The sequence below is a fragment of the Larimichthys crocea genome, chromosome II, assembly GCF_000972845.2.
Source record: "Larimichthys crocea isolate SSNF chromosome II, L_crocea_2.0, whole genome shotgun sequence".
Taxonomy (NCBI): Eukaryota; Metazoa; Chordata; class Actinopteri; family Sciaenidae; genus Larimichthys; species Larimichthys crocea.
In genome coordinates, this window is record NC_040012.1 from 1285008 (window position 1) to 1298203 (window position 13196).

The 13196-nt window shown below is 47.3% G+C and overlaps 1 protein-coding gene across 1 annotated transcript in view; it reads left to right on the top strand.

Annotated features, from left to right (window-relative positions):
* dlg1b (discs large MAGUK scaffold protein 1b) overlaps nucleotides 1-13196 on the top strand; it is a 73544-nt gene that overhangs the window by 38056 nt on the left and 22292 nt on the right. The window contains exons 5-6 of the mRNA XM_027291530.1: nucleotides 2540-2704; nucleotides 4915-5064. Coding sequence (XP_027147331.1) covers nucleotides 2540-2704; nucleotides 4915-5064 — 315 coding nt within the window. The remainder of the gene's footprint in view (nucleotides 1-2539; nucleotides 2705-4914; nucleotides 5065-13196) is intronic.

The following is a 13196-nucleotide window of genomic DNA, read 5'->3' on the forward strand; positions in this document are numbered from 1 at the left end:
GCTCGGTGTCTCGCTCAAGGACACTGACATGTAGCTGCTGCAGCGTTGCAACATGTTACGTTCACGGGACGACCACGGTGTCGTGCCTCCTGTTTAGATTTCAACAGAATAAAGTACCTGAGAAAGCCTTCCATGTTTTTACCTGCACATATAGACGGTGCAGCGCTGTGACCCACAGAGGGATTCAAACCTGTGAACTGTCTGTTTTCACTCACTTCCTGCTCTCAGTCAGAGATCCTGGGCTTCTTTGTGTTTTTTTCCTCAGAGTGTCGTGACGGCTCAGTTGGCCTGCAGCCTCCTAATGCTTCTCCATCTGCTGCTCTGTGGTCATGCAACATTCAGACAGAGCTGTCGTGTTCGCTCGTGTTTCTGTTGGATGTCGCCGAAAAGTCACCTGAGGATCTGATGAAGCAGCCGGCGGGGCTGACGAAGTGATCCAAAACCGCTGATTGAACATGTGGTGACGAGTTCTGAACAAGAGAAACACAAATACAGAACGACGCTGAGAGTTAGTGACTTAACTTAAAATGTGAATAATTAATAACAACAACATCCACCCATAGCCAGTTCAACCATTGAGTTCACAGTCCAGTACAGTTGATGTTGCTGCACTGGTTTCTGTTCGTATGGTTGACGTTGCTCCTCTGGTTTCTGTTCGTACGGTTGACGTTGCTCCTCTGGTTTCTGTTTGCACGGTTGACGTTGCTGCACTGGTTTCTGTTGGTACGGTTGATGTTGCTCCTCTGGTTTCTGTTCGTATGGTTGACGTTGCTCCTCTGGTTTCTGATACAGATAATCGTTCGTTGAATGTTCGGGATCTCAGTGTGCAGATTGATGGTGGTGGAGCAGCTCTGATTGAACGGTCTTTATCGTGGTTTCTGCAGCCGGTCTAAACGTGTTAATCAATGTGTGAATTCTTGGTCCACGCTGTTTAACCAGTGTCAGCTCACACTGTGTTACTGCTGCTTTCACATCGCAGCGATCAGCTGGGAACGATAACACATTTAGAAGATCATTTATCAGTTTGCTGTGAATCAATAAAACACGTTTACATGTGATGAAAACATGTGAAACATGACGAACGTCATGGCAGCATGTCGGTGTTCAGTCCTCAGAAACATCTCACTGCTCCTCCTGGACTTTCTCAAGCCGGATCAGATCAGATATATAATCCCTCCAGCAGGTAGGGAAGGCGCCCACATGTCGAGCTGCTGGCTCTGTCTCTAAGGCCGAGCCCAGACAGCCCCTTCAACCTCGGTCACTACTCAAAGCTCATGACCATCGATGAGGGTTAGAGCGTAGATCTGAACCACGATGGTCTGGTACAACGTCCACAGTACTGCTGACCGCACCAATCCACCGCTCCAACACACGACTCATTTTACTCAAGACAAGATGGACAAGATGCACCTCTGTCCAACCCATTTTATGTTTTTATGACTTCACTGTGAGTTTAATTTCTGTTTGATCCTGCAGGACGTTTGAGTCCTGTGAAGCTTCAGACTTTACCTCGTCAGTGTCAGAGTGTTTGTTCACGTTCACACCTCTGAATCTGCGAGGCGGCGTTAAGTGTTGGCCGCCTCGCTGGCAGCTGCCGCCGTCGTCCTTCATGAATTAACCAAATGTTCAATCAGTGGTCTGGCAGCTTGCAGCAGCGTTCAGCCTCTCAGCCTGATGAATGGAGATGTTGCCCTTCACGCTGTTTGTTGGCTCAGTGCAGACTGCTCTGTCAAAGTGGAAGTGATGTCGTCAAACAAATGATGGAGACTTCACCAAAAAGCTGCTAATCCTCAACGAGTTACAGCAAATACAAATTAAATTCTTGATTCATTGATTCACCGATTACAGAAAATAGTGAAAAATCTCAGCCACAGTTTCATATTCAAAATAATGGATTTATAATTTAGCTATCTGAATCATAGCTCATCTGTGTTTTTGATACTTGGAGCTGCTCCAGTTCGGCTCTCTGTGGATGCAAGGTTTTGATCTGCGATAACGTTAACATCTGATCGATCAGCCAATCAGGACGCAGCATAATCCTGTTCAGACGCAGATTAAACGTCCGTTCAGTTACGTCCAAAACATGCCTGGTGTCTTCCATGCAGATCAGCTGCTCATCCAGAAGATGTAGATACATGATGAGTTTGAGATGTTTGACCGTCTCTCAGCCTCGTTGAGCCTCGTCGAGTCGGTCACCTGTCAGCGTCAGAAAACAGCTGAGTAAGACTGAGCTTTGACTCATCGAGACGAGAAGTCTCCACATCATTACAGTTTATGCAACAGTTCAGACACTAAACACTACATTTCCCATGAGCCTCAGCAGCTACTTGTCTTCATCACTCTTCATCGTTGCAGCTGAGAAACAAACGTGTGACGCCTGTGTTGCGGAATTTGACACACGATCAAAATCGCCGCCCTCATCTGACTCTGAAGCCCTGTGATTGGATCTTTCTTACTGAAATGCACCATGGGAGTCGTAGTGTAACCGCAGCAGCCTTGTCTGACCTGTGCCCGTTCTGTTTTTGATTCTCGTCCACAGAAGTACAGGCACCATGATGAGGACTCGTCCCCCCAGGACCAGAGCTCGCCTCAGCTCACGGAGGAGGCGGGCGGCGCTGAGCTGGTCCAGGTAGCAGAGAAGAACCTGTCCCAGATCGAGAACGTGCACGGCTACGTCACCCACGCCCACATCTCACCCATGAAGGTAGGCGAGCGAGGCGGCTTCACCGCTGTTAGTTAACGGGTTCATTAACCCGAACACACGATAAGTGAAACATTAATGATGAACGAGCTGATGAAACGTTGAAATATCGTTAGGATTATGTTTCAGTCTTATTGAGTAATGTTCCAACATGTTCAAGTTTTCCTGAAGCTGAAACTTTAATCTGATTAAATGAATAATAAACAAATCAAATGATTACACGTGAATCAGACCTGGAGTGAGTGACAGGAAGAGTTCATGAGGGCAGTTTGGTTTGTTATATCAATATAATACAACAAATATGTAATATTCTATAACATAGTGGCAACATGACATGACGCCAGTGAAGTGGAACCTTTAATCTCTCTGCTCATGTACGGATTTATTATCAATAGAGTGGCACGTTACCCGCAGTATACACGGTACCCATGGTACACACAGTACACACGGTATATACGGTACACACGGTATATACGGTATACACGGTACCCACGGTACACACGGTACCCACGGTATACACGGGGATTACTGTCCTACCGTAGATTACTATACTACTGTAGGTTACTGTCCTACCGTGGATTACTATCCCACCGTGGATTACTATACTACCGTGGATTACTATCCTACCGTGGATTACTATCCTACCGGTGCCAGTTTCCGCCTCTGCTCTCCTCGCGGCTTCTCACTGCATGATACTCCCTGTAAACAAACCAACATGGCAACTACTGCAACCGACCTCCACAGCTGCTGATTGGCTGTTTGCCTGTTACTGGTGACGTCCGTGGATATGATAGGCTGTTTCCACATGCTGGCTCCGCCCGTCTGTTAGCTGATTGGCTGTTCGTGTTTTGAACTCCATGAAGACAGCTCCGCTTCAAAACAAACAACAAGCTAAAGTTCTGTCTCGCCCAGACGTGCACGGCTTACAGTCACAAACACGAGACAACACACTCACCGGGCCCGAGCGCCGAGTGTGCCGCGGTGGTGTTTATCATGCACCAAACAACAAGTAATTACTAAGCATTTATAACTTGTACAAATACATTGCCGTTCATTAAAACAATAATAATAAAAAAAGGCTGCAGTATCGTGAAAATACCAGAAACTATGATACTTTGTGTGGTATAGTATCGTGACAACTCTAATTATGAATATGTTTCTGTCCATCTGTCAGTCAACACACACACACACACACACACACACGTGTGGAGGATGTTGCTTGTCCGTGTTGCCTACACGTTGTTCATTAAAGCTGCTCTGAAGCTCACACCTGTACCTGTACTTGACTTGCTCATCATCCCTGTGTCCCATCATGAAGCCATCTCACACACACACACCACACACACCACACACACACACACACACACCTTGTGAACCATCTGAGTCCACTAATGAAGTCGACACACTACCATCTACAGACCGGAAGTGTTTTGGATGTCTCCACCTGTTTCCTTCATTTCATGCTTTGAACCTGTGACGGGTGTTTGCCATCACACGAGACGTTTAATGAAACAGACGAGGTTCATATAAAAACTGTGTTTCTGTAACATCACAGCAAGCGACAGCGTCCTTCAAAGAGGTCGAAGTGGATTCAAATAAAGATTGTTTGAGATTTGCGTGGAGCTCTTCTGCCCCCGTGTGGTGGGAGGACAGACTTACAGCTTCTGTGTTTACTCACTGTAAGATTCAAGATGCAGAACGAAATCATCTCTGCCCTTTCTATGGCGACTGCTCATGAACAAACGCGGCGTGCGTCATTGATGAGTTTTGTGATCCTCGATCATAATCGTGTATTTTTACGGACTATTGGACGATGGCGGCCGGTGACGGGTCGATCTGATGTGTCTCGATGACCGCAGGCTCGCTTAATGTCTCGGTGGTCGTTAATTAAACGTATTAATTGGTGTTTTTTTTTTTCTTGTAGTATTCCTTGAAGTTTACTTTCATCCCTCGTTTGACAGACTGGATGAGAGCGGTCATGTTGTCGTGTTCACCTGTCGTCTGCTGTCGTGTCTCGGCTTCCTGTAGTTCATCTTCATGAATGTGTCGCTGTGTCTTCACACCTGGACGATGTGAGGGAGATGATCCTGATGCATCACCTCCCCCTCTCTCTGTCTGACCTCTCTCAGGATGAACTGTAACTCTCCTGCTTTGCCTTTGCTGTGTTTTGACCTTTCCGAGCCTCCGTCTTTCCCCCCTCCTGTATCCTGTAGGTAGCATCTCTGGAGTGCATCTTTGACGGCTCTTCAGCGTTAGGACAGCACCTCCCGGAGCTCCCTTCCCCCTCGTCCTCCACCCTCTATGCCCACGGCGAGGACAGCCCCCTCCCCTCCTGCTCCTCCAACCCGTACCCCCCGATCCAGGTAAACCCTCCCCTCCCACCTCCTTTGAGGCTGTTGTCATGGTTACCCAAACTTCAGTATCACTTCAGTACTGTCAGTCATACTGTGACTGTTTGTGTCATTTACATCTCATCATCCATCTCATGAGACAAACATTTATCTTCCTGTTCACACCTCATCACACCTGAAAACACCTGTTCACACCTGAAAACATCTGTTCACACCTGAAAACACCTGTTCACACCTGAAAACATCTGATCACATCTGTTCACACCTGAAAACATCTGTTCACACCTGAAAACACCTGAAAACACCTCATCACAACTGAAAACACCTGAAAACATCTGATCACAACTGAAAACACCTGATCACACCTGAAAACATCTGAGCACACCTGAAAACACCTGATCACACCTGTTCACACCTGAAAACATCTGTTCACACCTAAAAAACACCTGATCACACCTGTTCACACCTGAAAACACCTGATCACACCTGAGAACACCTGATCACACCTCATAACACCTGATCACACCTGATAACACCTAAAAACACCTGATCACACCTGAAAACACCTGATCACACCTCATCACACCTGAAAACACCTAAACACATCATCACACCTGAAAACATCTGATCACACCTGAAAAAACACCTGATCACACATGAAAACCCATGAAAACCCCTGAGTACACCTGAGCTCATCACACACGTTTCTGGTATCGAAGTCACAGTAGATGTGGTATCATGACAACACAGGTGAGGAGCGGGGTCGGGCTGGGAGGCGTCGCAGGGCTCAGCAGACTTTAAAGGTTATTAGCTTAGCTTAGCATAAAGGCAGACGGACTAGCATGGCTCATGTTTAATCTGTACATGTGGAGACATGTAGACACATGTAGACGCATGTGGAGACATGTGGAGACATGTAGAGACATGTAGACGCATGTGGAGACATGTAGAGACACATGTAGAGACACGTGGAGACATGTAGAGACACGTGGAGACACATGTAGAGACACATGTGGAGACATGTAGAGACACATGTGGAGACATGTAGACACATGTAGACATGTCAGGGTTTAAAGTCTTCTGATCTGACTTTAACGTGATGATCCTCGATGTGGCGGAGTCTGCATGTCGTCTTTGGGTCAAACCTTTTCTTCAAGCTGGTGACAGCATTTCTGTCAGATTGTGTTCATGTTAGTTGTGCTTGTTGTTGACGTGTGGTTGGTGTTTATTTCCATCAATATTCATGTTCCCCTCTGGACTTTGGCGTCCAACACTTCGGTTCATGACCACCTGCAGCACTCATGATGATGATCAGCCTCAGAGATGACGATAAACATGGCGGCGGCGTGTCCACGTCAAAGCGTGACTGTTCCTCATGTAACGATTCAAACACCAGATGGAGGTCTGGACTGAGCACAGGCTCGGGGGTGGTGGGGCACATTTCACATGTTGTGTTTGTGACGAGGAATAACTCTGCACGCTGATTAGCGGTCGATGAGCTTTCTGCTCACGGTGACACTCTCGGGTGGAGAAATCTCCACATCCCGCTCTTCATTGTTTCCTCCACGTTTGATCTGCGGCAGCCGGCCTGACGTCAGCAGGCAGCTATCTCCAACACCTCCACCGCGATAACGCGATGAATGGATCCTCACATCCCACAAAGACGCTGAAGGCTGACAGGACGTACTGTACACACTTTTTATTATTCCTTCATCTCCCTTCCTCCGCCTCTCGCTCGCTCTCTCCTCTGCAGTGCCATGGCAACACAGGAGATGAATGCCGACAAAGAAAATCCTGACGGCAGGAAAATGGTGGAGATGGAGGAGGAGGAGGAGAAGGGTTGAACCTGCAGAGAAGGACAAGGGCAGATTTAGTGATTCTTTCTGTGAGGGAGGGGTTGATAGTAAAATGCAGAATAGCTGACCTCCTCTTCGTCCCCAACAGAAAGATTTACAGCAGCTCTGATGTGTATTTATCACCGAGACAAAGGACTGCGAGGCCATGAAATGACTTATCGCTAATGCTTCTTCTTCATCGTCTCATCTCTGCTACACTTCATTCCCTGCTGCCGCAAAGGATGCTGGGAGGATGGGCCAGCTCTATTTATAGCCGACAGGGTTTCAATCAGTCCTGGAATTTCAGGGAAATCATGAAATGTTGGGGTGCCTTTTCCAGGCAGGGAGAGTCTGAGGATTTCAGGGAAACGGCAGCATGTGTTTTCAGACGGATCCAAACATTTCAGATTTATTAACAGAAGTCAAAATTATTTCACTCTTTTGTTAATCATCACTGGATTTTTCTAAAAATGTCCAGAATAGTACAGCTCAGGGAACAGACCTGTGTTGACCCAATATACGACAGCACTGATTTAAAGGAGACCTCCCTCCACAGACTGAACATCAGACTGAACGTCAAACATCGGACTGAACATCGGACTGAACGTCAAACATCGGACTGAACATTGGACTGAATATCAAACATCGGACTGAACATCGGACTAAACATCAGACATCGGACTGAACATCAGACATCGGACTGAACATCAAACATCGGACTGAACATAATGTTAGTCATGAAGTTAGTTCAGACATAAGAGCCCTCGTCAAGTGAAACAACAGATTTTTGTCCTCCTGTTTGATTCTTCTTCTAATGTATCGTACACACTCTCCTGTCCCGTGAATGTTGGCTGTTAGCATTATAAAGACTTTTTATTGTGACAGTGGTCGTCTCCGGCAGCCTGACTCTCGTTTTGTTGGCGGTAAAAACATCCTGAGGCGTCGCTTCACTTCGACTTTAGGAATGCTTTTCTCAAAGTCGAAGTTTGTTATTTTGGATTCATAATTATGTTCTCTGCTTTGTCCTGATGAGAAATTATGTTTCAGACCAGGACTGGTTATATAGAAATGGACGTCGTCTTCATAGAGATCAATACTTTTAAAAACATAAAGATAGACAGCACCCAGTACGGAGCCCTGTGGCACTCCGTATGAGATGTCAGTGCATCTTTAATCAGAGTTTTTGGATGAATAGGTTTAATCCTCTCTGAAACATGATATCATTACTGCTGCCAATATTTGCCTACATGACTAAAAACATGAAGAAACAAACCACTCAAGAACCATAAGAAGAAGAGCAGCAAACAAAACAATGAAACTGTAAAAACAACTACAGTGAACCCTCGTTTATCGCGGGGGATACGTTCCAAAAATAGCGCGAAGTGAGTTTTACAATTATTATACATGTTTTAAGGCCGTAAAACCCCTAACCACACACTTTTATACACCCTTTTACACACATTTTGTACAGTACTCCCTTAAACAGGACGCAGAACACATGTGCGGTTCTCCCTTAGCCAATCAGGACGCAGAACACAATGCGCGTTCATACTGTACAGTACACTGTAAAAAAAAAAAAAAACATGCAAAATGACACTGAAAAAAATCCGCGATATAGCGAGGGATCACTGTAATTAGATTCCAGTCCAGTTTGAACACTTCAGCTCTGTTTTGTAAATTATGTATTAGTTTTTTTTTATAAACTTGATTGAGTTCAGCTGGTTCTCAAAGGAGAAAGTGTATCGACACTTAAATCTTTTTATTTGGCGAGCCGTCGTTCAGAGACAAAAACATGTTGTAATATATATTTTATTGAATTAGTTTTGATATTTTCTGTTCATTTAGTTTCATTTTTCTAGCTCCTGAGTTTCTTTCAGACGTCGGCCTGTTTTCACGAACTTCTCTCAAAATTAACTGAATCAGCCGTCGTGACGTTCGTTCCACTCGTCACATGTCACCGTGCTGTCCGTCATGGCCGTGATAACTCAGCGAGTTTCCCCGTGCTGACTCATCTCTGGAAAGAGACTCAAAGTCTGAGGACTGAAGTAGGACAGAGGTCAAACCCACAGCGGACCGGGAACCAGGAGGAGGAGGAGGAGGAGGAGGAGGAGGAGGAGGGTGCTGCTGAGGTTTCCAGACTGCAGAGAGATCAGAGGACTAATTTCCTCGCTGCCTGCGCTCTCTTTAAACACACACACACTCGTCTCTCCGTCAGCCCTGCAGTCTGTTGTTGCTGTCTGCTTCAGACAGACGGAGGCTGGACGAGCGACCGGCTGCTCCGCGATGCTCCCTCACCCCGGCAGGTTAATCCTCCCTCTGAGGCTCCTCTCTCTCTTTCTCCTGACGAGTCGGGCGTCCGCCACCGCTGCTCTTAACTGAGAGCAAGAGGGAGGAGGACAACCTCCTCTCTGCTCCGTCGCTTCAACATCTGGTCACCTCCATCAGCTCCTCTGCAGCTCCCTGTTTGTGTCTGTGAGGGAGAGGAGGAGGAGGAGGAAGGAGGGGGGACACAAGGTGGAGTGAAGCCCCCCTCCCATCGTCTGCTCTCCAGCCAGCACCACCTCAGCCACCCCGGAGCCTGCAGCAGGAGCGAGAGGAGGCGCAGAGGAGGCAACACACCACCTCCACCTCCACCTTCAGCACAGCGGCAGCAGCGGCAACAAGCAGCATGCTCAACTCTGTGTGGTACGCCAAAAAGATGGGCCGCCGCATCATGGGCACCCTGAGGAGAACCAAGCGGCTCCACCGGCGCCTTCTGGTAGGTCACCCACCCTCCACCCTCTCTGAGCCCCCCACCCATATGAAAACAAGCTGAGGTGGTGGTGGTGGAGGTGCTGCACCGATGCTGTAGCGTGCAGTGTGATTCATACGATGGTACAGCTCTCTGAGTGTGTTGTAAACGTATCGATCGACGTCTGTGGAGGTGACGCCGCTCGATGAGGCAGAGGTGGAAAAGTTGCAACAGGAGCTGCTGCGTCATGTGGAGGATCACCAACCTCCACCTCTGCTTCACTTCTCCACCGCAGATGGAGAAACGCCCTCATCCACAACCTCATCATCGGCATCCTCATCACATAAACATGCTGTGTGTGATCTGTGAGTTGCTCGTTTGTACACACACACACACACTCAGTGTGTTGGTTGTTCTGGAGCTTTCAGCAGCTGTGGGTTGATCCGACGTGAACGCTGAGCTGTAAATCTCCCTCGTGTTTCTGTTGTCAGGTGTGTGTTGGGATCCCGTCACACCTGTGCATTGTTTTTAATAACACACTGTGTGTGTGTGTGTGTGTGTGTGTGTGTGTGTGTGTGTGTTGATGTGGAGAGATTTACCTGCATAAACAGCAGCATCATGTTCTGGGCAGATGTGAGGAACCCCTGCAGTAGCACATGCCTTCCCTGGCGTTGCCTAGCAACCTCCAGGCTCCTGACACGCAGCACTACCCCACCGCCTCCCTGTGTACTGCCTCACACACACCAACATACATGCACACACACACACACACACACACACACACACACACTGTAATGTCGGTTTACTCTGAGGACAAACTATAAAAACTTGAGCTGAGCATTTTAAAACTGTGTCACAGTGAGACGACCATTTCCCATCAGCCCACACACCGCCGCAGCTTCATCTGTGGTGAGTTCACTGTCTGTGATAACATCGGGACAGATGAGCGTCTGTGGTGAGTTCACTGTCTGTGATAACATCGGGACAGATGAGCGTCTGTGGTGAGTTCACTGTCTGTGATAACATCGGGACAGATGAGCGTCTGTGGTGAGTTCACTGTCTGTGATAACATCGGGACAGATGATTGATGTCCTCAGACTTCTTTTTTGATGCTTTAATTAAACTCGTCTGTAGTTGTTGGTTTCTCCGTCACGTTGTTCTGTTGATGGAGCGAGGGTTCCTCGGTGGTTTGGATCATATCCGAGCTGTGTTTCAGTGTCTGACGTGAGCCCGAGCTCAGATTCACGACTGTAATCTGTTTGCTGTCCCGTCAGGTGTGGATCATGTCCTCCACCTGCAGCCCACCGCGGGTTAATGACCCGTGACACGGCTCGCCGTCACACGGAAACAGCACGCTGAAGGTGTACGGAGGACATGGACACACTGTAGATGTAGTTTAACTTTAACACGTTCATGCTGGAGCTGTGTTCACAAACGACTGACTCCATTTGTGCTTGATTTGTCTGCTGAGGACTGAAACATTTCTGCAGGATGTCATATCATTTGATTTTGAATGTCTGAACTTGTTCTTCAGGTCATGGTTTGTCCTGACTTTGAGTTTATGAGTAGACGGTATGACCACAGTGAAAGTCTCGTGTTTACTTTCAGCCTGACGAGAAATGATTCAAATAGAAATCAGTTTATTTCTCCAGCTCGGGACAGTCCTCGACTCTCTGAAGCTCCAGAGCCACGTTCATGAACCGCACAGCGCTGTAAAAAGACGAAACAGAAGACTGTAGATGAAACTCAGTTTGTGTTCGTCTTATTTTACTCATTATTAGGTTTGCTCTGTTTGTTTCAAACCTGCCTGCTGGTTCCACCGCTCATGTTGCTGCTCAAGTTGAGTTCTAAAGTTTGGACTGCTCGTGTTGTCGTCTCCATGAATCTCTATGATTGAAACAGGTCAAACATTTGGAATCAGCTGTCACATCAGAGAGGAAACTCTTTCAGTTTGTTTTGGTGTTCATTCAAGCAGGGCTGTCCTCTCGGTTGCAGGGCTGTCCTCTCGGTTGCAGGGCTGTCCTCACGGTTGCAGGTTGCAGGGCTGTCCTCTCGGTTGCAGGGCTGTCCTCTCGGTTGCAGGTTGCAGGGCTGTCCTCTCGGTTGCTTGTTGATGGCAGCATGTTTATGTTTCATGGTGACATCAGTCAACTTCAGAAAATGATGGACTGATCAGTCAGTAACGAGTTGAGTTTAATCTCCAAACTAACCGTCTGATCGTCGAGTCACCGTGTTCGCAGATGTTTTCAAGCTGCAGTTTGTGATAAATAAATCATGTTCCTACAGATAATTTGCACATTAATAAAGGAACAGTCTTTAACAGAGTTAATGGAGCACAGCTCCGTGTTTTAAGATAACGACATTTTAAAGGTCGTATCTAATAACTGACCCATTAGTGGACGCATCACCTCAGACACTCGAGGAACCTCCAGGGATCAAACACCCCTGAGACCTCGAGGCTCTGCACAGAGGGCTTCAAAATCACAGTGGAACGACTGAATGTTGTGTTTGTGTGCCGTGTTGACGTGATGGGAGCTGCAGGCAGGCGTGTGTTGACCTGAGCGGCCTGTAGGTGGAGCTGCACATGCTCAGCAGCAGATCCTCCGTCAGCGCTGCAGCGCTCGGTGTTTCATCTGGAAACACTGGATGTGTTGACGAGGACGCAGCAGTGAGATGGACTCCCCCTCCTCTCTCTCTCTCTCTCTGGTGTATATTTATACTGTGACGTGTTCACTTCACTCGGATTGATTTGCTCTCTAAACGCTGCGTTTGAGTTCCTGTTGTCATGAATCATGTGGGTCAGCTTCCAGATTCCTGCACATTTAACACTCCGGGTTGATTCTGATGGAGCCTGCAGGCTGAACACGGCAACAATAACCCACTTTACTGATCACAGGGCAGATATTCATGGACGCAGATCAATATGCTTTGTCTCCTGTGGTGATGAATATGAATGGAGACGAGGCGTTCAGGGACAGTCCCGGCCGGTTTCATGCAGATTACGGCTGCGTCGTGTATCCAGATGAAACTCTGATGTGTCGTGTGTGTCGGCTTGTTTTTGTGGATGCCGGAGAGAGAATGATCTGGAAACGCTCCTCCCACCAAACGCCGGCTCTCCTCCTGGATTTTAAATCCACTTATGAAATCCGTCCAGCAGCACAGCGACCGTTGTCATGTCAACAGCGGTATCTAGGGCATATTTTATGTTGTATAAATTATTTTCCCATTCATAATTTACCCGATGTAAAGGCTGGTTACTATTATTCCACACTGCGCATACAGCGCCGTCTGTCAGGGCTGCCTGTAGATTCAATATTAAAACTCAATCAGCTCAACCAGAGCTGGATTTTTGAGGCTGATAGTGAGATTTAAATAATCAAACATGCAGCCTGAAATAAATTTAGTTTAAATGTTTGTTAGTGACTGCAGCCTGAAACTACAACGCTGCTGCGTGCTCGCGTTTGACAGTTACACTGTTAAAGGTCAGTGTGTAGAATTTATTTGCATCTAGTGGTGTAATCTCACCCTGACCTGCCTCGTGTACAACGCTGTAGAAACACGGTGTCGGCCTCCATGAA